This window comes from Hevea brasiliensis, chromosome 3, assembly GCF_030052815.1.
Source record: "Hevea brasiliensis isolate MT/VB/25A 57/8 chromosome 3, ASM3005281v1, whole genome shotgun sequence".
NCBI lineage: Eukaryota > Viridiplantae > Streptophyta > Magnoliopsida > Malpighiales > Euphorbiaceae > Hevea > Hevea brasiliensis.
Genome location: NC_079495.1, coordinates 99167938 through 99195155, shown reverse-complemented (window position 1 = coordinate 99195155; position 27218 = coordinate 99167938). Strand labels below are relative to the sequence as shown.

Here is a 27218-nt window from a genome sequence, read left to right as displayed (position 1 = left end):
CCTAGTGCCGGTCCGGCCCATGGGTTGGGTCATGACAATTGTGGTATCAGAGTTTAGGCTCCAGATTCTTAGGGAATGCTTGTCTAAAATGTTGGAAAGAGTCTAATAGGAGTCACATGCGGAAAATAGGGTCCACATTCGTCTTGCATCGTCATCTTTGCTTCTAGTTATTGCTTCATATATTGTGTGTAAATATGAGTCTATAGAGCTGTGTAATTAGTAATTTTGAATTTTGTGGGCTAATGCTGCTGAATTTCAGGAAAATGCGTAGAAGCAGGAGAGCTGCCCATCGCACTGTAACTGCATGTGCTCGACGAGGTGTCGGATAAGATGAGGCGCTGCCCGAGGAGGCGGGGTAGGAGGCCTAGAGCCGCTCAAGTAAGCGGTACCGCCAGATTCAGATCGATCTTTCATGGCACAGGGTCCCATGGACCCCATGGCAGCTACTCTAGCTGGGTTGCAGAGGACCATTGATATGATGGCGCAGTATATGGTCCACCCTCCACAGCAGCAGCAGTCCACCGCACCAAGAGGAGAACCTTACAGACAGATCATAAATTTCAAGAAGTTGGTGCCTGGTACTTATGATGTGTCAGATGATGCATATCGATTTTTGGATTCCTGCAGACAGGCAGGAACAGAATTGCAGTTGACTGATAGAAGACTAATAGAGTGTATGCAGCATGTCATGGGGCCTATGCCTAGACAATGGATGAATGACTACATATTACCTCGGATGGAGGGTTTGTCGTGGACTCAGTTTGTGGAACTGTTCATCAATCGGTTTGCGCCAAAAAGCTTCAGGGATCAAAAGCAGTGGGCCTTTGAGGCCTTAAGACAGAATGGCAGGTTTGTAGATGAATATGCTACAGAATTTCTTGAGTTGAGCAGGTATGCCCCTACAGCAGTTGCTACAGAAACTATGAAGGTGAAGAGGTTCCTAAAGGGGCTTGACAGGAGGTATGCAAACCTGGCCATGATGTCTGATCAGTCGTTTGATGTGGTAGTTGATCGAGCCAGACAGATAGAGATTAGCTATGCTGCAGATGACAGCGGAAGAGCAAAGAAAAACAGAGCAGAGGGATCTTTAGGTGCTCCCCATATGGGTGCTCCAGATAGTGGTGGCCAGAGTAATTTCAGAGGAAGAAGTAGGAACAAGAAGAGTGGTTTTAGACACAAATCCCGAGGGTTCAGACCAGGGTACGGATCCAGCAGTGGTCACAGTTCGGGGTATAGCAGTTCTGGGTCTGGTTCAGGATCCTCCTTGGCACCTTGTGCACAGTGTGGAAGAGGACATTCAGGACCTTGTTTGATGGGTTCAGGAGTATGCTTCAGGTGTGGCCAACCAGGTCACTTTGCGAGGAATGCCGTGTTGATGAGCCACAAATGGGGTCACGTGGTTCTCTGCAAATGTTCCTCGCCATTGTATCCGGTGCAAAGATGGCAGCGATCGGGCTTAGTGGCCAACAGGGCCGAGGACAAGGGGGACGTGGATTTGGAGGCGGTCAGAGGTAGAAGTCGATGTCGTGGTTTTGCCACTCAGGGTAGGGGTCAAGCTCGGGTTTTCACCCTGACCCACCAGGATGCTCAAGCTTCAAATGCAGTTGTGGCAGGTATTCTTCTGGTCTGTTCCTATGAGGCTCGTGTTTTGATAGATCCGGGTGCTACGCACTCATTTGTCTCCCCTGTGTTTGCCATGAGGTTGGGTAGAAACCCTACAACCTTAGAATGTCCTTTGTCGGTAGCTACCCCACTTAGTGACAACATAGATGTAGATATGGTTTTTCCGGGTAGCCCAGTGGTAGTGGATGGAAAGATCCTCCCAGCAGACTTGGTTCCTCTACCAGTAATGGATTTTGATGTAATTTTGGGGATGGATTGGTTGGCAACTCATTATGCCACCTTAGACTGCAGGAACAAAAAGGTGTATTTCCACATACCTGGTGTGGAAGAGTTTAGCTTTGATGGTGACAAGAGTGTGGCTCCATATAATTTGGTGTCAGTGATTAGCGCTAGAAAAATGTTGAGGCGTGGATGCCAAGGGTATTTGGCATTGGTGAGAGATACATCTGTAGAAGGTGTCAGCATGGAAAATGTTCCTGTTGTCAGAGAATTTATGGATGTCTTCCCTGAAGAGCTTCCAGGGTTGCCACTAGAAAGGGAAATAGAGTTCTGCATTGATGTTGTTCAGGGTACAAATCCCATATCCATGCCACCTTACAGGATGGCACCAGCAGAATTGAAAGAGCTGAAGGAGCAACTACAGGAGCTTTTGGACAAGGGTTTCATACGCCTGAGCACTTCACCCTGGGGCGCTCCTGTGCTATTTGTAAGAAAGAAAGATGGGTCATTAAGGTTGTGTATTGACTACAGACAGCTGAACAAGGTGACTATGAAGAACAAGTATCCACTTCCTTTGATCGATGATCTGTTTGATCAGCTCCAAGGGGCTAGATTCTTTTCCAAGATAGACCTGCGATCAGGCTACCATCAGTTGAGAATCAGCGATGAGGACGTGTCCAAAACGGCATTCAGGACAAGATATGGTCATTATGAGTTCTTGGTGATGCCTTTTGGACTCACTAATGCACTAGCAGCCTTCATGGACTTGATGAACCGGGTGTTCAAGCCATTTTTGGACCGTTTTGTCATCTTATTCATAAATGACATTTTGGTATACTCTCAGACCGAGGAAGAACACGTGTGGCACTTGAGGATGGTGTTGCAGACTTTGAGGGAGCACCAGCTATATGCCAAATTTTTGAAATATGAATTTTGGCTAGAAAGCATCTCATTCTTGGGACACGTGGTTTTTAGTGACGGCATTCAAGTGGATCCCAAGAAAATTGAAGCTGTAACTGATTGGCTTAGGCATACAACAGTCACTGAGGTGCGAAGTTTTCTGGGTTTAGCTGGCTACTATAGGCATTTTGTGTAAGATTTTTCCAGGATAGCGGCTCCCCTAACTAAGTTAACTCGGACGAATGTTCCATTCATTTGGACAGATGACTGTGAGAAGAGCTTCCAGAAGCTTAAGGAGTGTCTAACCACCGCCCCTGTGTTGACACTACCTATGAGTGGTGAAGGATACACCGTGTACTGTGACGCCTCCAGAGTTGGCCTAGGGTGTGTTTTGATGCAGAATGGAAAAGTAGTAGCTTATGCTTCAAGACAGCTGAAGAGGCATGAGCAGAACTACCCCACCCATGATTTGGAAATGGCGGCTGTAATCTTTGTACTAAAAATCTGGAGACACTACCTGTATGGTGAAGTGTGCGAGATATACACCGACCATAAGAGTTTGAAGTACATCTTCCAACAGAAGGACTTAAACTTGAGACAGAGGAGATGGATGGAGCTTCTGAAAGACTATGATTGCACCATCCAGTACCACCCTGGAAAAGCCAATGTAGTAGCAGATATTTTGAGCAGAAAATCTTCTGGCAGTTTGGCGCACATTTCAGCAGAGAAGAGACCGTTGATTCAGGAAATACATGAGTTAATGGATCAAGGTTTAATTCTAGATCTTTCAGATGAGGGGGTATTGTTGGCTCATTTTTTAGTGAGGCCAAACTTGAGAGACAGAGTTAGAGTTTCCCAGCACAGAGACCAACAATTGATGAAGATCATAGAAAGAGTACAGCAAGGTGAAGGTGGTGAGTTCGGGTTTGCCAATGATGGCGCCCTTATGCAAGGTTCTAGGATATGTGTGCCCGATGTGGACAATCTCAGAAATGAAATCATGCAAGAGGCACACTATACCCTGTACAGTGTCCACCCAGGTTCCACCAAGATGTACCATGATGTGAAAGATAGTTATTGGTGGAATGGCATGAAGAGAGACATAGCAGACTTTGTGTCCAAGTGCTTGACTTGTCAGAAGGTGAAGTTTGAACACCAGAGACCGTCAGGGAAGCTGCAAGAGCTCCCTATCCCAGAATAGAAGTGGGAAATGATCACTATGGATTTTGTGACTGGGTTGCCTCGTACCACGCGAGGATATGATTCGATATGGGTAATTGTGGACTGTCTAACCAAATTAGCTCACTTTTTGCCTATGAAGACTACGTATTCGGTGGCACAGTACGCCCGACTCTACATTCGAGAAATAGTCAGATTGCATGGAGTTCCAACTTCCATAATATCTGACAGAGGGCCCCAGTTCACTTCTCGATTTTGGAGAAAGTTGCAGGAGGCACTTGGCACACAGTTGAACTTTAGTACGGCTTTCCACCCTCAGACAGACGGACAGTCCGAAAGGACAATCCAAACACTGGAAGACATGCTTCGCATGAGTATTTTGGATTTTAGAGGTCAATGGGATGATCAGCTAGCTTTGGTGGAGTTTGCCTACAACAACAGTTACCATTCCAGCATAGGGATGGCACCCTATGAGGCACTATATGGAAGAAAGTGTAGGTCTCCTCTGTGTTGGACAGAAATGGGGGAAGCGAAAGTGCATGATGTAGACCTAGTGCAGTACACATCAGAGATGGTTCCCTTAATCAGGGAACGATTGAAAACAGCTTTCAGTAGGCAGAAGAGTTATGCAGACCCTAGACGGAGGGATGTGGAGTTTGCAGTAGGCGACTATGTATTTTTGAAGGTTTCTCCAATGAAGGGAGTCATGAGATTTGGAAAGAAGGGCAAGTTGGCACCTCGGTATATTGGACCTTTTGAGGTTACGGATAGAGTTGGAGCAGTTGCCTACCGGTTGGAGCTACCACCCAACCTTTCTCACGTTCATCCCGTATTTCACATCTCCATGCTCAGGAAATACATTCCAGATCCTTCTCATGTACTACAGCCGGATGTAATAGAGCTAAAAAAGAACTTGACGTTTGAGGAGCAACCTATAGCCATAGTGGACTACCAAGTGAGACAGCTGAGATCAAAACAGATCCCTATGGTTAAGGTTTTGTGGAGGAGTCAGTCAGTGGAAAAGTGCACCTGGGAGTCAGAATGGGACATGCGTAGCAAGTACCCTTATCTGTTCAATGTGTAATCATGTGCTTTATTCTGCCTTGTGTAAAATTCGAGGACGAATTTTCTGTAAGGGGGAAAGAATGTAACACCCCAAAATTTCAAATTTTATTATTTTATGATAATTATTGGTATTTTAATTTTATTTAAATTTTAGGAATTTTTTTGAGATTATTCGGATTTTAAAAATCGGGTTCGATTTTCCAAAAATATAAACTTTGATGATTTTTAAAAATTTATTTAAAGACCACGTGGCAAAACTAAAAATATATTTGGAGTCTACGTATTTTTCTGAGTTTTCTGGAAATTTTTCAAAATTTTTGGACCTCGTTTTCGGCCCCGAGGCAGAGTAAAAATTCCAAATTTGGTATTTCGAATCGAACAAGCCGAATCGAACTGGACCGGATCCGACCGGTCGAATCGGACCGGCTCCCTTCCCTTTTTCTTCCTCCCGCACGCGTCTCCTCCCCCTTCTCTCTTTCTCCCGTTTTCTCTCTCCTCTCACCCCAGCCCGCCGGCTAGCCACCTCCCCTGCCTCCCCAGCTCGCCGGCGCCGACCCCTAGCTGTCCCAGCCCGCCGGCCTCCGCCCCAAACGGCCGGAAAATGCGCGCGAACGTCCCTCCCTCGTGCGCGCGACGTTACACTTTCCGGCCAAAATCCGGCCGATCCGGCCACCAATCAGACTTGGTCTTGTGTCTAAAATCATCTACTCGTCGAGAGCTTTCCATAGACACCAAGAACGCCGAAATCCATCGAGCGGTTTGTCCAATTTTTGCCCGGGAAATTTTAGCCCATTTTGACTTTCGGGCTAGATTTCTCACAAACCGTGAATCCCACGAGAAAACCGAGAGTACCAGAGCACTCCACTCGTCGAGACTTCGCGATGACATAAATTTCGAATTTTTTCGACACCGTTTTTCGGTGGGTCCCACGGAACTTCGCATTGTTTTTCCGAGCATTAAATGAGCTTAGAAAATTCTGAAAAATTTATGTACTAACCCTCGTGTTGTGGGCTTCGTGTAGGTATCCTCAATTCGCGGAAAATTTGACAGCTGACTGGGTCTGCAAATTTCGGGCCAGACAGACCCGTTACCGGAAAAGTCTCCGAATTGGACCGAGGTTTTGGCTACCCCCCCATTGTCAAATATCCCGAGCACGTTCCCGAAGTCGGAATCGGCAAAGGTAAACCCGAACCATGCTTTTTCGTAATTTTCTAGTGCTTAAATAAGATTAAAAATTCATAAAATATTCGTGGTAGCTCAGAAAAATATGATTCTTTTTGCAATAGCCTAGTAATATTGCTAAGGACCGCGGGGCAAAGTTTTAGAATTTTTAGAGCTTGTTTGGGTAGTTTTTGCAAAAATGATCAATTATAAGGACTAAATTGAAATTTTACATATTGTGATGGATGACTGATTTGATGGGCCCAGGAGGGGCTGTGTGATGTGATTGAGTTGTGGATATATGGATTGTGAATATAGAAGTGTGTTTTGAGCCATTTTGCAGGTTGGGTAAGTCCTAGGTATAGGGGAGACTCTGCCGAATTTTCGGCACGACTTAGGACGTATTTGGTATTTTCTTGATTGTATTGAGTCATTTGTATTAAATAATTGTAATGTAATTGTCAGGTGAGCCGGGACAGCCTTTTTCCTCCGCCCAGCCGCCACAGTAACCGTTGTCAAATCTGTGAGTAAAATATTAATTTTAATTGTAATTTCACTATTATTATATGTTCAAGCATGCCCATGCATCACTTATATGCATATATCTATGTAGATAAACTTTAGGCATGATTTATGTTGCATTCATAACTGTGAAAGTGCCATGTATGTTGTTGTGGTAATTTGGAGCAGTGTGCGTGCGTTGCCGTGCGTGTGATATGGTGTGGACTATGGATAGGACGGGTAGACACGGCTTGAGATCTTCGCTGGGACCCGGTCCTTCGGGGTAGACACGGCTTGAGTTCTTCGCTGGGACCCCGATTTGGTTATTAAGTGGAAGTCCGAGCTGAGTTCTTCGCTGGCACAATTGGAATAAAGAGAGCTGTATAGGAGATCAGCTCCCATATATATATGATTGATATTGCTGGGTGCGTGAGTACTCCAAATTACCTTTTTGATGTTATGATGTGAATTTATTGCTGATGTTGCATTTCACTCTACAGGGTGCACTAGTTCTAGATAGTTATAGAGATTATGGTTAAAATTGATATTTTACTCTCTGAGTCGAACGCTCACTCCTGTTCAATATTTTTTCAGGCTACAGGAGGATTTTATTGTGGTTAACCTGCTTTTCTTCTTCGCAGGTTGTTATTCAATATTTGTGTAATTTTATTTACTCCTAGATTTTCCGCATGTGTTAGAAATATTTAAATGATTCGGGTCTGTAATATAATTATTATGTGGACCTGTAAAAATATTCTATGCATGATTGATGGATTGGATGAGGGAGCTGAGCTCCCATTTATTTTTATGATGATGAGTATGTGGAGGGTGAGCTGAGCTCCCCAATTGATGTTATATTTTGTTTACAGGTCAGGTGAGTCAAAAACTCCCCGTTGAAAGGTCCACTTTATGGCCGGACTCTGTCCGGTTGATTTCTTGAAATTGGGCCCAAATGGGCCTTAGAGTTCGGTTAAGTGAATAGTTAGGCTTACTACGGGCCTCGGGGGTTTAGGCTGGCCCAGCTCCTAGTGCCGGTCCGGCCCATGGGTTGGGTCGTGACACATTGCCAGAGCTACGGCTCATTTAACCTTAGTGCATTTTATTGCTTAAATTTTTTCTTAATTTTTCTCATCATTATTTGGGTTATTTATAACTCCTTACTCTAATTTAAATATAGTTCCAGATATTCTAGCTGTCTGGACAGACATTAATCACCAAAACAGTAGAGTGTAAAGACTATCTAAAGTAAGGGTGTTACAGAAACTATAAATAATTATAAAATTTAAGAATTAAACCGTAATCTTTTAAATATTAATAGTCTGAGTAGAAAAAATAATTTAAGTATGTGACAAAAGCAAAACTAAAGAATTAGATAATCTATTTTTTAAAATATAAATACTTAGATGGTGTTTGACTTAACTTATGAATATTAACTTATAAGCATTTAATGCTTAGTTTGAGTTTATAAGTATTTAAAAATTTTAAGTAGTTACATGTTTAGTTAAAGTGTTTATACAAGATTAATAAGTAATTGATGTATTTAGTAAAAAATAGCTTATAAGCACATTTATTATTGAAATGACTAAAAAGATATTAAATAAAATATATAGTGAAATTTTAAAAATTAAATAAGAGTAATATAATAAAATAATTAGTCAAACTAACTTTTAAATATAGTACTTATAAGCACCAAAGTGAAAAGTTGGCCTCCTAGCTTTTAAAAAAAAAAATATTTTTTTGCTATAATAAAAAAAAAGTTATATAGAAACAAGTAGACTTATTTTCAAAGTTAACAAGTGAACAAATGCCCTCTTAAATATTACTCCTTCTATCCCACAAAGATAGTCTTACTTTCCTTTTTCATATGTCCCAAATTATAGGTCACTTTCCTTTTTAAAATAATAATTTATTTATTAGTTTACTAATACATCCCTATTTAATATTAATTGAAAAGATAAAATTTATTAGTTCCAATAATAATTTAGTAATATAAGTTATTTAATTTTTATGAAGTAATATAAGTAAAAGGTATATTAAGAAAAGACTAAACAAAATTTAATATTTTAACTACATTTTCTTAATTCATGTGAAAATAGAAGGCTATTTTTGTGGGATGGAGGGATTAATAATTATAAAATATAAGCACTATAAAATAAATTATCTTATAAGAAAGAGAAATTACTATTTAATTTTTATATTTTAATGAAATTAATTATTTGATTTATGTATTTTAAAAAATTTATTATTTAGTCACTGTATTTTATTTTCGCTAAGCTCTTTATTCACTAAATCAATTTTTCGTTTACTTAATAGATTTTAATGTCAATCAAACTACTATTTAATCGACTATTTAATCCATATATTTTAATGTAACTAATCAGTTAGTCATTATATTTTAAAAAATAAAATATTTTAAAAAATATATTTTCTGAATGAATATGAAAGTTTTGCTATGTAAAGATTAAATTTGAATTTGTAATTTTTTAAAAATTGTTCAAGGATTTTCTTTTTATTTTTATATCATTGTTTTTATGTTTTCTATATCGGGGAAAAATTCCCTTGATTACTTGAAGATATTAAATATAGGTGTAAAAGGAAAGAAATATAAAGAGAGAAATAAGAGAGAATAAGAGAGAAATATAAGAGAAAGAGACAAGACAATTTGAATATAAAAAGGTAATTAAAGAGACTAAAAAATTATAAAAATCAAATTATAAGGATTAATTAATGTATTTTTTCAAATATAAAAATTAATTAATTAATTTTAATAAAATAAAAAGATTATATAGTAATTTTATTAATATTAAAATTTATTAATTAATAAAAAAATTGATGAATGAATTAAATAATTTAATCAATTAAAATAAATGATTATTTTTTAAAATAAAAAAATTAAATAATTAATTTTATTAAAATATATGCACTAAAAATAATTTTACCAAAAAGAAAAGTTAAAATTAATTTTTTCTTTTAAAATATTTTCGGCCACACGTGGAAGCCATTTTCTCTTAAATGAATGATCGAGCGGCCCAAAGTTCACCCCTTCTGTTTCACGCTAGGCGTCGAATGCCACGTGTACACAGATGTCGCAGCCTAAGGCAATCTCTCCGTACAAGGAGGTATTTTTGTAAATTATGACAAAACCAATGCTAATAAACTAATTCAGCCTTTCGCCTATAAATGTACAACCCCACCCTTGGTTTCAAACCGTAGACGAAGGGAAGAAGAGGGAGGGGATGGTGAGAGAGAAAAAGAGAGAGACACTGAGGCCTAAGAAGCAGGCATTAGAGTGAGAGAATAAGTGATAAATAGAGAGAAATTAAAAGAAAAAAAGAAGCCTATTTCGTTCAACTCGCTAGAAAATTTCATCGCATTGTCTCTTCTGTTCATGTTCTAGCATTCTCTCTTCCATTTCTCTTATCAGAAGCGGTTTCCAATGAGTCGTTTAGGGTTTAAATCCGTGGTCTATCACGGTGACCTTTGTTTGGGAGAACTGGACGCTATTCCGGTGACAGACAAGACTTTCCAGTTCCCAAACAACGAGATACGAATCCACCGCATCTCGCAAAGTGGGCGTTGCCCTCCTCTTTCAATTCTGCAAACTATTTCTTCGTTTTCCGTTCGCTTTAAGCTTGAATCTTCTTCTCCACACGAGCAGTCCCATTTGATCAACCTTCACGCTGTTTGCTTCCATGAATTCAAGGTCTTCAGCCTACGAATTTTTTCATTTATTTTTGTTGTTTAAATTTTTGTTCTGTTTGATTTTTCAGTTTATTTTAGATGAATTGCAGTTTTCAGCGCTCAATTAGGCCTAATTCAGTTTTCCTACTTAATTGAGTCAATGTTTGTGAAGTTCTGTGCATTTTGGTCGCCAAATAAGAGTATTGAGAATGTGACTGACTTTAGTTTTTTTGTTATTGTAGACGGCAGTGGTTTTGATTGGAGATGAGGAGATACACTTAGTGGCAATGCCGAGTAAGCTGAAGAAGTTTCCGTGCTTTTGGTGCTTTCCAGTTCCTGTAGGTCTTTTTGATTCGTGCTTGGGCATGCTCAATTTGCGGTGTCTAGCTATTGTGTTTGACCTTGATGAGACCCTTATAGTCGCTAACACTATGAAGTCATTTGAGGATAGAATTGAGACTCTTAGGACTTGGATTGCACGCGAGACTGATCCACTGAGGCTATCTGGAATGTCTGCTGAGTTGAAGCGGTATATGGAGGATCGAATGCTATTGAAGCAATACACTGACAGCGATTATGTTATGGATAATGGAAAAATGTTTAAGGTTCAACTAGAGGAGGTTCCACTACTCTCTGAAACCCACGAGAGACTTGTTAGGCCTGTGATTAGATTGCAAGATAGGAATATTGTCCTCACTCGTATCAATCCTGAGGTATAATATGCTTGATGCTGTTTGTTTGTTTGTTGCAATTGTTCTTACTTTCATGATCTTTTGTGGAAGTTGTCTACTGCACAATACGATAAAATTAAGTGTATTTTAAGACTCTTATAAAGAGAAGGATGAGCTTCATATCAGTATTCTTTATTTTGAACTAGAAACCTTTACATATCGGATGTCCTTGTAGCAATTTTTTCTCTAGCCAGAAGAAAGTCAAGCCAAGTGTAATTCTTTTCTTTGTCACTAAGTTTAATCTTTATGATAGCCGGAAGAAGGTCAAGCCAAGTGTAATTCTTTTCCTTGTTACTTACAGTTTCATCATTTTGATGTTGTTATGGGTACTGTAAAACTTGTACGAGATGTATGAGATTGAATACGATAAAGACAAATCTATTTGGGTTATCTCTGAACAAGTGTTGAAGAGTCTTCTCACTTAATTTATTGTTAACCATGTGTGGTTAACTGATTTGTAAAGCATAGAGCATTTTCTCATGTTTATTGCTTGTTTTCTTTGTATAGATTCGTGATACTAGTGTACTTGTGAGGTTGAGGCCTGCATGGGAGGATTTACGAAGTTATTTAACTGCAAAAGGACGCAAACGATTTGAAGTTTATGTTTGTACAATGGCTGAAAGAGATTATGCCTTAGAAATGTGGAGGCTTCTTGACCCAGAGTCACACCTGATATCTGCTAAACAACTGCCGGACCGTGTTGTTTGTGTTAGATCAGGCAAGTAAAGCTCATTTACAATTCTGAGATTATTTTGATGTTCATTTTTTATGGTATCTTATGCATGAGTGATCTGTTATCATAATGAAATTAACATTTTCATACAAATTATACTGAATCAGTTTTAGGTTTTTTAGTCTTTTGTTTTCTAATATGAAAGTGGATGGTTCAATCAATAGCTGTTAACAAATTGAAGAAGTTGTACAAGCCTTTAAGCAACCTGCAGTGCAGATTAGTGTTTACCTTGTTGTGCTATTGGATCATTTAAGCCAACGTGCTTATTGTTTACACTATGGATGAAAACCCAATGAATGTTGAAGTTGAATTCGGTTGGATTTTATTTGGGCTGATTCTCGTGTTTTGCAAGCCCATTAGTGCTAGAATTCAATTCGAGTTAAAAAAAGGTGTCATTTTGGAAGAAACAGAAATCTGGCGAAAAGTGGTAAGATTTCTTGAGAATTCAATTCATTTTGCTTAAGAGGTGGTGGGGTTTTCATAAATAAATTACTAAAATACCTCATCTTATCTCACCAGCAGCTCAAGATAAGGTGTCAATATAGGAAATAAGATAGTTTAATTTTGTTATTTATTTAATCCAAACAATAGAGTTCAATTGAATTCTATCTTTTTTTTTTTTTTTTTTTTAATTTTTTTTAAATAATTGAGTTCTTGCACATGCTTTGTTCCAAACAAAGTGTGATATCAATTTAAAATCCTTTTATTATTGATGGTAGGCTCCAGGAAATCTTTGTCTAATGTCTTCCAAGATGGCATGTGCCATCCAAAGATGGCAATGGTAATTGATGATCGGTCAAAGGTCTGGGAAGACAAGGATCAACCACGAGTTCATGTAGTTCCTGCATTCACACCTTACTACGCTCCTCAGGCAGAGGTACTGGAATGCATCATGTGTGAACTTAATTCTTGATATATGTTCGTTTCTTTGATTTTCTTCCTAAGTGGAATCTCTCTCTTTCTCTTAGACAGCAAATGCCGTTCCTATCCTCTGTGTGGCGAGAAATGTTGCTTGCAACGTCAGGGGTTGTTTTTTCAAGTAAGAGTCATTAACTCTTTATAATCAAAGATTTTATCTGACAATGTATGCTTGATGTAATTTATTATTGTTAATATTATTATTATTTTAATTTTTGACATGGCATATCATGTAGAGAATTTGATGAGAATTTAATACGAAGAATCTCTGAAGTCTTTTATGAAGATGATGCTAGTAATTTACCTCATGCTCCTGATGTGAGCAACTACATGATGTCAGAGGTATTTGAACTGAAACATTTTTGTCTTCATTGATGAGTTTAATCTTATTCTTATTCTTATTCTAAGTGTTTCTGAACTGTAGGATGCCGGTTTTGTACCCAACGGTTTTAATAATGCTCCCATTAATGAAGGCATGAGTGGTGTTGAAGTTGAACAGAGATTGAACCCATTGGTTAGTTCTCTTCCTTGATTCTAATTAATGAGGACAAATGCTTATTTGGCTTGTTTGAGTAATAAAAGGGCTTCAACTGCATTCCATTTTGGTTTCTAACAAATTGGCAGAGAATAATATAACATCCGTGCTTATAAATAATATATTTTCTGCTCCTGTTATTTTTTTGCATGGACTGGACACTTGCTATATTTGTTCTGCTGTCCTTAATTCTTATATTTATCAGGATGAGAAGAATGTTATTAACCCAACTGGCCATTGTATGACAAATAGTCTTGAGTTGAGATCTGAAATCTCCCAGTCACCTATTGCAATAATTCCTAATGTCGCTGGACCAATGTCTTCGACAACACTCATTCCTTCACAGAGTATGAAATCCATTTTGTTTCTGTTTTTATTTATGTTATTTGTGCTTGATATGGAATGCATGATATCTGATATTGGAATTTTTTTTTTAAGTTCTCTTAATTAGTATGGTTATATTTCAGAACCTAGTTTGCTTGGAGCACCTGTGAGACGAGATTTAAGAAATCAAAATTCAGGTCAGCCACCACTTCTGTCTAGGGTACCTGTGCCAATACCATCATCCTCGGTACCTGCGCCAATACCATCATCCTCGATACCTGCACCAATGCCATCATCCTCGGTACCTGTGCCAATACCATCATCCTTGGTACCTGTGCCAATACCATCATCCTTGGTACCTGCGCCAATGCCATCATCCTCTATACAGCCACAGGGAGGCTGGCTGATGGAGGAAGATAGCACCACAGCACATCTAAATAATCGACCTTTAGGATTTGCCAAGGAAAGTGATTTGGTAAAACTTGATAAACTGCGATTAATTCAGAATCCATTTTCTCATAGTCCAACAGTGTCTACTTCCACAAGTTTAGTCTCACATGCATCACAAGTGAGGGGTGAAGAGGTTTGTCTAAACTACATTTGAATTTGTATGGGAAAGTGCCTTCTAGTTTTAAAGCTAAATATTTAGCGGTTGTTGTGAAGATTACAAATGAATGAGATTTTGTTTATTTGCAGGCATTTGCTGGACATGACATGCAAAAACAAAGTCTTCCTCCTGGAAGTCATCCATCAGGCATGTGAATCATTCAGCTACTATAGTATTTTGAATTTCAAACAATTGAATATTTGCTTTTTCTATCAATTAGGCTTGCAAAGTTGGAAGGATATGTGTATAACACCTTGCTAATCTATGCATGAAGTCTTTTAATGATTCATTTTGTCCAATTGATTAAGAGACAATTCAAATGACATAATATAATACCTTGATTAGCTATACATGAAGTCTTTTAATGATTCATTTTGTTTGATTGACTTAGAGACAATTTTGTGAAGTCTTTTAATGATTCAGCTCATCTGATTGACCACAATCCAATTTAAATAGCATATGAAATAATTTATTTGATACGAAGAATGTTGTTGGAATGGAATGTCAATGCATTGATATATAGTGTTAATACAAACTTAGCAAGGTAGATCGGTCGATCGGGTTGAAGAGAGGTCTACCATGTGAAAGGAGGTCGGATGACTGAGTTGATGAAGGTTGGAGGACCAAGTGAAAGGTGGTCAAATGTCCAACTGAATAAGGTAGGGAAAACAAGTCGACTCGTCAAAACAGAAAACAAACGTGATCTGGGATGACATTATATTACTTACGATAATAAGTTTTGTAATAATAGGAATTTACCAGTAATTTATTCTTATCATTTTTAGGATTATAGGAGTAGATTAAGCAATTTATGAATGAATGATAGTTTATAATTGTGCTCTTATACCAATAATCTAAATAAAGTGTGAAAAATTTAGGTCATAATTCTTTTCATTCTTTTTGCCTTTTTGTATTTTCTAAAGTTGTCATACTAGATTAGATAATGTCCGTAATGAGAGTATTAGAGAAAAGGTAGGAGTGGTGCCAATTGAGGATAAGTTAAGAGATGGGAGATTGAGTTGGTTTGACCATGTGAAGCGTAGACATACGGAGGCTCCAGTTAGACAAGTAGAGCACATTAGGTTAGAGGATAGAAAGAAAAGAAGGGGTAGACCTAAACTGACTTAGAGAAGAGTAGTACAACATGACCTAGAAGCATTACACATTTCCGAGGAATTAACTCAAAATCGTTTAGAAGAGAATCCATATAGCCGACCCCAAATTCTTGGGATAAAGGCTTAATTGAGTTGAGTTTTTTCTAAAGTTGCTAGCTCCTTCATTGAGCTTGTGGGGTTAGAGCTCCCTCATAATGCTTACAGTAAGGTACAATGGGTCGGTGAAAGAACAAGTCCAACTTCCCTTTTGCTTACGACTATTCGGTAATGCAATCTGTAATAAGAGATTGTATCAACTTGGTATCAGAGCCAAATGTCATGGACGACTCCAATCACAACAATTCTGTCACATATCAAATTGAGGTCTTTATGAAATAGAACTAAGAAGACAAGCAATAGTATTGTAGGGAAAGGGTGCAAGAATGTGCGTTTTGGGCAGCAAAGGCCACAAGAATGGAGACCCTGTTGCATGAATTCATTTCAACGTGTTTGGAGGACCGCAATGTTGAATCCAACCACATTTAAAGTGTAGGGTGAGGCAAGATGGAAGGCTTTAAAAAATGAACTAGAAAACAATAATAAGAGCGAGAATTACGTTCTTTGATACGCGAAGTTAGATTTTCCTAACTTCAATGGAATGGAACATCCATTGGGATGGTTCAATTGATGTGAGCATTTCTTTCACTACTAGAATGTCATAGATACCAAACAATTGGAGATAGCTTCCTTTCACCTTCAGGGGAAGGCTCAGATTTGTTTCCTTTAGGATACCTAGTACTTAACTGGACTAAGTTCAAGGACCACTGTAATCGGAGGTTTGGTCCAATGGCCAGGGAATATCAACTAGAGGAATTCATCAAATGTCGATAGGTCAAATCCATCAACAAGTATAAGGAACGATTTGAGCAACTGGTCGCTAGTGCTAGGTTGCTAACACCAATTAGAAACTACAACATTTCGGTATGCTAGTGATAGATCTGCAATGATGGGCTTCGATCACTGCTAAAGCAAGTATCTCGAACCCTTTTTTTCCTTTGAAAAAGATACTTAGTCACATATTTGGCATTTTCTATTTAAATTAAAAGGATGTCTTGCTTTTGTTAAAGCCTTTGATTGACTCGTTGAAGTGGTAGTCATAGGAGACCGTAGTCATACATCATAAAGATAATATCCCAATGAACCTTATAGCTAAAGCTAAAAAATATAATATATTGGAGCTTAAGATTTAGCGATCAGTGGACATTGAAGATGTTATGAGTTTAGCCCTACTCTGAGAACAAAAGAGAGATGGGGTTTGGCAAGATTATAAGAATCATAGATCGGTTAAGTTGTTTGACTTAGCTTGGAAACTCAACCAATTCTCCTAGGATCCACTTACAAGAGGCCTGAAGTTCACACTGAATGAAACAGAGTAAAGACACAATTAAGGTCTTTGTTATCATTGTGACGATTTCTATATAAGGCATGGTTTTAAACTACGGTTGTGGTCACATTCACAATTGCAGGTAACAGAGATAGGTTTGTGATGGTCATAACGTAACAGTAACGGCTTAATGCTTAGCAAATTTTTTTGAAAAATTTGTAAAGTTCATAAAATGATTATATATTGATAGATATATGTAAAACTAAGATAGACAACTATATAATAAGCACAAATACATCAAGCAAAGACATTAAATATATTATTTTTAGACATCATTTGCATTAAACAATTTATAGTTAAAAGTGGATATAGTAGAAAACTAACCTTAACTTATCCTTGAAACTATAAATTTAACAACAAATCTAACATCAGCAATAGCTTTCTTCAACAAAAAAGAAAAAAAGAAGTTGGAGAATAGAGGTATTTAATGATGATCTTAGCTTAGAAAATAACAAGGGAGAGATTTGTAGAAGGAAAGAGAAATTTTTGGGTGAAATTTTGAGAGAATATGAAAGAAACAGCAGATACGGAAGGTAATGCAGCTAGACAGTGAAAAGAAAGGAAAAAAAAAAAAAACACTGATTGCATGTGATATGTGGTAGATGCATAATTAAGATAACGGCCATTACAGTTACTTAACGGTAAATAATAGCCGTTACCGTTACTTAACGGTGGTAATGGCCATTAGACCTACAACTCAGAATTTGCCTATATATGATAGGGTAACGGGGCCTTAAAAAACATGTAACGTGACAGCCATTATTTGAAACCATGATATAAAGGGGGCACAAATGTGAACAGTTGTTTGCAATTGAAATAGTGGAGAAATTCCGATTCGTACAACGAGTTAGAAGAGCCAATTGGGGATGTCACTTGATGAAGCTTTCAAAAAAAATCACATACCTTTATGACTTATCGCTTGAGGACAAGCTTGTTTTCAAGAAAAGGAATGATGATATCAACCTAGTAAGGGAGATCAGTTGACTGGATTGAAGAGAGCTTTACCAAGTGAAAGGAGGTTGGTTGTTCAATTGAATAATAGGGAAAACAGGTCGGCTCGTAACAAGCGTCATTGGGGAGGATATTATGCAGAATAATGAGTTTTGTAATTATAGGAATTTACCAATAATTTACTCCTATCAATCTCCGGATTATGGGAGTAGATTAAGCCATTTCCGGATCAGCAATGGTCCCTTTATGCAATCCATAACCCAGGATTGTATCAAGGGTGTAATGCGAGTGATAAATTTAGACCACAAATAAGATATTGATGAATGCCTGATCTTGCAAATGTATTGACATTGAGCAATCATATTATTTGGTCACCGCCTATGCCTAGCTCAATAGTAAAATATGTGTATGTAAATTAATCCTTACTACTTGTTTTTTTTCAACATTTGGTGGCAAACGACTGCTTTAGGTTTCAACATTTGGTTTTTTGTATTTTTCAACATTCATCAAATCACATTATTTTTTTAGATCATTAACCTTTAGTACATACTTTCCTGTGTTAGAAAACATGTGCATTCATTTGATATTTGATAACTTTAATATAAGAATTGAGCTTGTTTGATTTTGTTCTGCAAACATGTACAGGTTCAACATTTACTAGTTAAAAAGAGAAATATCTTACTTGGCTTCGAACTTGTAACATTTTCCTTGTGTAGGCCTGATGTAGAACCACAAAGAACACTCAAAAGGGAACAAAACAAAATTCTCAAATTTGATTAATTTTTGATTGTCAAGAATAATAAGCTCTTTAGGAAAGTACATAAGTTACACAGGTATTTATGGACTAATAACTAATCCTACTACTATTGATATTAGGAATCTCAAACTCAAAATATGCAAATACTAAACCAATCTAACCAGGAATATTAAACCAACACTAACTAGGAAATTCGAAACAATAGAATTCCTAAATAATTAAAATAATACTTCCTAACAAAATTTCCTAAATAATAGGAACCTATGCTTCCTAATTGTACTAAAATACTTAATTAAATATCTTAATTTTACAATGAAAAATTAAATAAAAATAATTTCTAAATTTAGTTTTCCTTCTGCATCAAGGCCTCAGATTTAGAAAGTGTTCAATGAAGTCCTTGTAGGTTGTTTTTGTTTCCTAGTCCTTGGTTAATTTAGTCACATGGTAAAATTTGAAATGGGCTTGTCATTGTAATCTAGTGGTGATAAAAATTGGAAGATTTAATTGATTAAAAATGAAAAGTTGGAAGACTAGATTGCAGAAGTCAAATTTCAAAGTTCAAACATCATAAATAATAATAATAATAATAATAATAATAATAATAATAATAATAATAATAATAAATCCTTCAAATTTGAGGGCCAATTTTAGACATTTTCTATTTGACAGCAGTGTTATCCATGACTAAGATACCCTTCAGACAGGCACCTTAATAAATGGCAGTTGGTGAAAATATTGTACCTTATGTTAGTATTTGTCACTACTGCACTCTATTTTGCAGCAGATGCTAATTTTCATACTAATTGCTGATTGAAATTTCTTGCAGAGGTTGGCATTTCTCAGAATCCTGTATCATCTAATAGTAATAGCAGAGATTTTCAACCTGAAGCTGTGAAATTGAATCTTCTACCATCCCACTTGTCTATTGGAGTGCTGCAAGAAATTGGACGAAGATGCAACTCAAAGGTACAGATGGATTCAGGCCTTGTTGATGATTTCTCTGTTTATTTTTTTCCGAGACTTACCAAATTGTCTCCTAGGTGCAGGTTGAGTTCAGGTCTGTTGTAAGCACCAGTAAGGATTTGCAATTTTCTGTTGAGGTCAGTTAAAGAAAAGTGTTTTCCTGCTGCTTTATTTTCACCTCCAATTTTTTGATATTCTTCGGGCTTTGGTTCTCATAAATTTGTATTGTTGTATACATGACTGTCGTTGGCATAGTTTAATTCTAATCACTGTAATAGTCTTCATCTGTTGCTTGAAATGTATTATTCTCTTGCGAAATTAATGGATATTGGTACTGAAACTTGTGAAATACACATTCTATGTTGTTTAAATAATGGTTTATATGTCTGAATATATTGCTTATTGTGTATTATTTTTTGTACAGTTAATGCATGCTGGTAAAGTGTTTAAATCTGTCAATGTCTTCTAGTTTGATAAATTATGTCCATTACCTTGACATCAAGGTTGATTGGCTTGACCAAATTTTTCAATTCATTATCTGGACCAAGATAAATACTTCAAATCGGTAATTATGTTCTTTTACTGGTTTTTTGTTTTTCATTTGTTTCATTGTGATTTTGTCATTTATTAGGGAATCAAAGTGTGATTTGGTTAGACAATTGGACTCTGTTTCTTGATGTTGCTGTGCTGGGGGTGATAAGATTATATATATTTGTATTTAATAATTACTTAATGATAATTTTTTCAGTAAACTACGTGGTTTCCCCCTTTTGTAAAAGCTTTGAAACTTTGTTCCATCTTTGTTGCTTGGATCATCTTTTGCTTTTATGGACTCCCATAAACTCATTTTGCTGACTTAAATGGTTCAGGTTTTGTTCACTGGTGAAAAGATAGGTGTTGGAATGGGTAAGACCAGGAAGGATGCACATCAGCAAGCTGCTGAGAATGCCCTTCACAGCTTGGCAGGTAACTTAATTCTTCAGTTCATTTTTTTAACATGGTTTTCTTTGTTGAGAAATTATTTTGTAGATGTTACTTCTAACCAGTGATATCTCAACAAAATGTTAGGCTGTTTATATGGTTTATCAGTAGCCTATGTATATATTGGTGGTTTTTTGTGAATATATTTTATGTGTTTAACATACATTAGTTGTAAGACTTTGTTCTTTGTTGCTTTTCATCTGGTTGATTGTGGTTCACAAATAATGATTACAATAAGATGCTGGATGTATTTGTTGTTCCCAGAAAAATATGTTGCATATGTCGCACCTCATTCTGGAGCTGTAGACCATGATTTCGATAAGCTTTCCCTTGGGAATGAGAATGGATTTCTATGGGACATTGTCAATCCTGGAACAAGTGACGTCGTGCCAGAAGATGGATTGCCTAAAGAATGTACTCCTGAGGTGGGAATTTTTCAATGATGCTCTCAATAGTTGATTTGATTTATTTTTTCAAAAACATAGGTGATGCTTGGATAAAGGGTATGTGGGCAAGAAATTTCCAGATGAGAGGTAGTGGTTATCTGGACAGAAACCACTCCTTTAATGGATTTTGGCATTTTGCAATGCACCAAGATGCGGGAGCAAAAACAGTTAAGGGAGTGAGCTGGCTTCATGTCTGCTATTGATGCCTTATGCAGGCTCCATTTATTCCTGTTTAAAGGTAAGGACTTGGTGGTCAGACCCTAGTTTCTACCCATTATCCAAGTACTCCCATGTTGAATCAGAAAAATCCTTTTATTTATTTATTTTTTAGGAGTTGATTTACCATGCTACTATATAGTACATGACAAATTAAGTTGGTTTTAAAGCCTCTTGCTCTCTTCAAGCAAGTGAAAATCTTTTTCTCAATTGGACAGGCTTAACCTTGAAGTACTATATTAAATGTGTGTACTTGAAAAACTTGTTAAATGCTTTTATTTAGGTCTGCAGAATGCCAAAAGTGCTCCATTCACTTGATTTAATACTTTTGACTGGAATGCTGGATTTAATCTGTTGTATGGTTGAAAAATGATTTACAGGATACTGAAGTTGAACCTGCAATAACTTCGTCTAATTTTGTCAATCAGCAACAACAGAAGCGTGCCAACTCCCCTCGGTAACATTATGAAGATTCATTTTCTTTTCAGCTGCTAAGAACCTATTTGCTTGTGGAAAAGAGTTCTCTATTTTTCGTTTTTCATTTTGTAAGAAAACTATACTTTTCATTTTTTATGGAAAACAAAAGAAAATATAAAAAATGCATTCAATTTATAGTATAATTTTGGTTATAGAAAAGTCGTTTTTTTTTTCTATTTGGAAAACATGACTTTTTTTTTACAAAGAAAATAGTGGAAACAGCTTAAAATTGTCTTTCAAATCTTAGTTAAATTTTGAAAAAGGGGCAAATGTGAACATGAAAATCTGTTTTCCAATTTTATTAGGAAACTTTTCTAGAAAACTACTGCAGTTTTCCACAATTGAACAGATTTTAGGACTTGTAAAGTTAACTTGATATTGTATATGCTTGCTGTTTATTGGTCTGAATCAGAGGTTCTACCTGTTTCCGTTGTAAGTCATGCTTCATTTTTATTTGGGAATTGTTTAAAGGATTTTTAGCATTTAGTCTTCAGTGTGCTTTACAATGGATAATCTAGTCATCTTTTGTGGGCTTTGTGGATGGGAGGGCTTATTTGGGTGGGTCAACACCAAGAAGCTCATTTTGATAGCCATGCAAATGTGTAAATTTAGGGGTGTAAAGGAGCTGAGCTGAGCTTTCAATAGCTTTTTTCAGAAGCTCAAGCTTGGCTTGAACTTGACTTTAGCTTTAACTTTAGTGCTTGAGCTGGGATAATTTAAAATAAAATATAATCAAGCTCAACTTGTTTTTCGCTCGTTTATAATTTAAAAAAGTTAACCTCGAATTTGACTTGTTGATAATAGAAACGAGCTAAGCTCAAGCGTAGCTTGTTTATAATAGAAATGAGCCAAGCTTGAGCTCAAGCTTTTTACTATTTTAGTGCTCATTTCCAAATCACAATATTTAATGCTAGTTCGATATTAATAATACAACCGAGAGAGAAGATAGAAGTGTTAAGCTCATATGAACTAGCTTGAACTCAGCTTTTTTACTATTTTATTGCATATTTTCAAATCACAATATTTTATGATAGTTCGTTATTAGTAATACAACAGAGAGTGAAGAGAAAAGCTGTGGAGCAATAGTCAACATAAGAGAAGGAAGAAGAATAAACGAATGGAGAAATAGAGAGGAGACCTGCAATGCAAAGCAGGTCACAACAAATTGGGCATTGGATTAAGAATATAACAAATAGATCCAATAAGCCTGATAGAAAACAGATCCCTTTTCTAGTAAACAAGGATTTAGTACATTCTTTCCCTTCCTAGTCTTCAAAACTGAGCACATCTGCTGCAAGCAATCAATATACTTAACAGTCCTTATTAACAAAGCTAATAAATAATTGGTACAAATATTAGGGATGAGATTAAGGATGACAAATAAAAATATAAAAAAAAAAAATCATCAATATCAAAGAAGTGAACTGTTACAAGAGAAAAGAAGCAATACAAATCACCATCACCAACACATAAAATATTCTTGCCGAGTCTGGTGCAATTCTGTAAAGCCCAAACAGATTTAAACCCCAATGCATTCACTAAGATATTCAAGTAACTACCAAAAATAGTACCAAAAATAATGAAACAGTTCCAGAAATAAAAAAGAATAGAATGAAATTGAAGAATAACACCCGGTAGTGTTAAAGGACAGTACAATTAGCTACTTTCAAAATTAAAACGACATAAGTCAGCAGCATTCCAGTAGCTAATATGTAAGAATAACACCCAGAAACAAGATGAAAACACCCAAAAAAAAAAAGTACCTAAATTAAAGAAATGTGAAGTGGGTTGAAACACCTAAAAATGATGTGTCTATTTGAGATGAATGGTTTACTTGAGCTCATAAATGAGCAGATAACGGGTTGGGGAAGCCGAGGAGAGACAGCCATGAGAATTGAGGATGATGAGGAGCTAGGAGTAAAATCGAGTAAGACAGCCAGGAGCAGCGAAATGGGTGGTGAATCGAGGAAGCAGGTTGAGGGAAGAATCAAAGGAAAATGAGAAAGTTTGAGGAAGATCAAGGAGGAGAAATGGGGGCTACGGCTGGGGGGCTGCAAAAAAGTGAAAAATATGTTAAAAGCATTAGGTTTAGGGTTACTTTTTTACTTTAAAAACTATATAGTTTTGATTAGGTTTAGGATAGTAACCTTAAAATTTCGTGGTTTTATATAAATAAAATGATTCTAATTAATGTTTTATATAATATTTTATTTAATCATTAGTTTAATTTAATTTAGTTGACAACTTCCCAGTAAGTCTCTTATCCTTACGTTGCTCCAACTCAAGTACTCAACACATTTAACCTGTGAGCTAATGGGATCATGTGCCACTATTTCTACCAAAGTAATTATTGATGGTAAAGGCACATCTATTTCTTTTAAGGCATTGTAGAGTTGGTCTGTCAGGTGCTATGAGCGAGCATTAGTTAGTCCCACAAGTACCATTACCCATACATTGTACTGGAATCAATGGTTGATTGCCAATCCCTCATGACCAAACATCTCCCCCTCAATAATGGCTTTGAGACTCCAAGCTGACAACTTGTTCTGATACCAAGTAACCTATCTTAAACTAATCTAACTCGAGCACATTTAACTTGGAAGTTCTTAGGGTCATGTGCCATAATTTCTACCAAAAGAAATTATTGATGGTAAAAGCACACTCTATTTTCTTTAAGGTATTGCAGAGTCTCGCATTTTATGTGTTGCAAGCGAGCGTATTGCCATCCTCCTTTTTGGCACATCGTTCGGTCCCTAGATTATCATGTCCATACATGGTACTAGAGTTAAAGATTAATTGTTGGTCCCTATATGATGAACAAATTTATTACTTTATATCATTATTTATATACTAAATTACTAATAAGAAATATATTAATATTATTAGTATTTATATTTAATATATTAATTTGTTCATATGCAATTATAAGTTCATTAGTTTTAATGAAGTGAGTTATACTTTATATTATAACCATATGATAAACATAGATGTGTCAATTTCTATTGTTAAAACTTTTTCTTTTTTAAATTCAAGCTTTTATTAGTTTGAAAATTTTATGTATTTAAAACTTCATTAATATAATAATCTTTGTTGTGATTTCATATATTTAACATTTCCATTCATTTACAAATTAGTATAGGAGAGAGAGAGAGAGATTAAAAGGTGAGAAAGAGAGATTGAAAGGGTTCAAGATTCAAATGCTGTTACCTCCAAGGCTATGTAGTTTTGATTTATTTACTTATTATGGATAAAATGGTTATAATTAATTTTTATGTAGAATCTAATTTAGTTATTACCTATTATTTTATACATCTAATATATTAAATCATTAATTTGTTCCTAAATAATTATAAGTTTGTTAGTTTTAGTAGAATGAAATAACCTTTTTAGTTTTATTTTATATTATAATCATACAATAAGCATAAATACATGTTATGTGTCACTTTATGGTTAAATGTTTTACATTCAAGTTTATATATATATATATATTGAAAATTGAAATAAAATATCGTATAACATGTTAACTTTATTTCTCATATAAAAAATAAATTAATTTTCATAAAAAGGTTAATTTTAAATTACAAATAACTATATTTTATATAACTTAATTACATCATAATTTTGAATAATAGTTATTAATACATTATTTTATAGAATAATCATAAACAAAATCAATATATTTGTAACATAATGAAATGTAATAATTAATATAAATGAATTACGAGCTTGTTTAATAATTCAGCTTGCGATCGTATATAATGAGTTAGCTCGTGAACCTTAATGAGCCGAGTGTTGGTGAGCTTGAATTGAGTTCATATATTTAATTGGGCCTAAAAATTAAACTTGTCGAGTCGAGTTTTTATAAAGCTAAGCTCATGAGCGGCTCAGCTCATTTACAATCGTAGTGTTATCCCTTTTTGTCTTCTTAGAAGGATGTGTATTTGATATCTTTCCTTTGATTTTCCGGATCTTTTTTCTTAGACGATTTTTTTTTATTTTTTATTTTTCTTTGCTTGGTGAAATGAGGGGAGCCATAATGGGGAATCTGACAGTTTCCACTTTATTTTGAACATTTTGGCGGTGGTTCAAGAGGTTTCTGTGTAGGGTCTTGTATGGAACTTACATATTCTCGATGTTGAGTCTCGACCATCTTTCCGTGGTCTCAACTATGTTGGACTATTTTTTTTTTTTCTTTATATGACATGTGCTTGGTGGGTTTCATTGCATGGCATGGAACTTGTGGTGAAAGTGTTCATTTTTGCTACTCTGTAGGCTTGTCAAGCATAGTGGATTATGCTTTATTGCTTGGCTTATCTTTGGATGTAAATGTAATAGAGAGTTTGCATATTTTCATGCGATGACGACGGTGTAATTTCAAATTCCCCGGATAGCACTTTTTGAGACCTTCTCACCTCCTGTTTAGTTGCCAGTTATCAATTCATAAGTCATGTTCAAGCCTTCCTGATGCAGCTGCTCTAAATTTTTTCTTTTTCTAATTTTCGTTTCAGATTGCTACAGTCTGTTCCGAGTAAAAGAACAAAGGAAGAATTAGCGCGTGGTTCGCAAAGTCTTCCATTTTCACGGCAGCAGAAGAATGGAAATCATGTTTCATGAAAGCAATGAAAAAAGAAGTGGTGACTGACTGAAGGTTTTTTGAGTTCTACAATTCTGCAATATTTTATTTATGCAGATTCTACGTAATTGCAGTTAGCTTAGGTCAAGTCAAATATATCTTCCCTTCCTTTTTAATTTTGTTTTTCCCAAAGGATTTGCATCTTCTTTTTTTTCTTTTTCCATATGTATTATTATTATTATTTCGCCCCATCTTTTGGGTTGATGTGGTGGATGATGATGAGGGCGAAGGACGGTACTTAAAAAGTATATATAATTATAAATGGTTTAATTCAGGCAGTGGTTTATTCAATCAATTATTTTCTGGAGTTTGCAATTCTGATTTATGTCGATGAAAGCATTGCATTTGAAAATTGTAACTCGACGTAGCCAATTTTATGAAAAATTGCTTTATAATTTGAATAAACTATAATTATTTGGGAAGTCGGCATTCAAGTTGATTTGCCCTACATGTAATTTTTACTTTATTTGTTTATTTTTATGCAGCTTCAACATTTCGAAGGAAGTAACTGAGGGGAATGCTGCCGTATGCCTGCAACGAAGCATGCCAAAAAATAAAAAGAGAAAATATGACTGGCTGCCTAAATTTCCAATACAAAGGGCTTGCCATCGAGCAACATTTTTCCCCATTAACATCGTGGCATGTGCTCTACCTCTACGCACTTTTAATCATCACCAGTATGATTGCTCCTCTACCAGACATTTGAACGTGACAATATATATTCTCTGAAGTATCTTGTCATGCTAGAAAATTCTTGTTTATGATAATACAATGTATCACCCACTACACTGATATGGGATGGGCTCACATACAAGACAATCTGAAATTTCTGCATTCTTTAATTTCAGTGCAGAAAGATAGCCTACTGAGATCAGAGATAGTTTCCTGTTGGTTATATACATTTTCTTGATTCCATCCGACCTCTGACCTCTCCCATAACTTACCAAAAACCAAAGAAAAGTAGTGGTTAAAGATATGAGGGAGGTTACTTCCTCCACCATGGAGAGATGTAGCCGTAGATTTGCTACTGTCGATTAGAAAGAAAAATAAGCATTTTGTGGTAAATATGCAGCTGCTTT

The 27218-nt window shown here is 36.1% G+C and overlaps 1 protein-coding gene across 6 annotated transcripts; it reads left to right on the top strand.

Moving 5' to 3' along the window:
* The first annotated feature begins 9858 nt into the window (after window positions 1-9858).
* Window positions 9859-27059, top strand: LOC110634815 (RNA polymerase II C-terminal domain phosphatase-like 2). Of its 6 annotated transcripts, XM_058144144.1 has the most exons (18): window positions 9859-10351; window positions 10572-11042; window positions 11568-11778; window positions 12513-12670; window positions 12762-12832; window positions 12948-13053; window positions 13136-13225; window positions 13452-13593; window positions 13714-13821; window positions 13876-14153; window positions 14267-14324; window positions 19250-19389; window positions 19464-19523; window positions 20256-20352; window positions 20632-20792; window positions 21410-21486; window positions 26015-26154; window positions 26625-27059. In XM_058144144.1, exons 1-17 carry the CDS (start codon window positions 10085-10087, stop codon window positions 26118-26120), a joined length of 2601 nt encoding a protein of 866 aa, XP_058000127.1. In that variant the 5' UTR covers window positions 9859-10084; the 3' UTR covers window positions 26121-26154; window positions 26625-27059. The 6 variants fall into 6 exon arrangements, 3 of the variants coding, with proteins under 3 accessions (XP_058000127.1, XP_058000126.1, XP_058000125.1); XR_009147639.1 differs by having other exon boundaries at window positions 13714-14153; window positions 26015-26222; XR_009147641.1 differs by lacking the exon at window positions 26625-27059 and adding an exon at window positions 20853-21051 and having other exon boundaries at window positions 13714-14153; window positions 26015-26082.
* The last annotated feature ends 159 nt before the right edge of the window (window positions 27060-27218 follow it).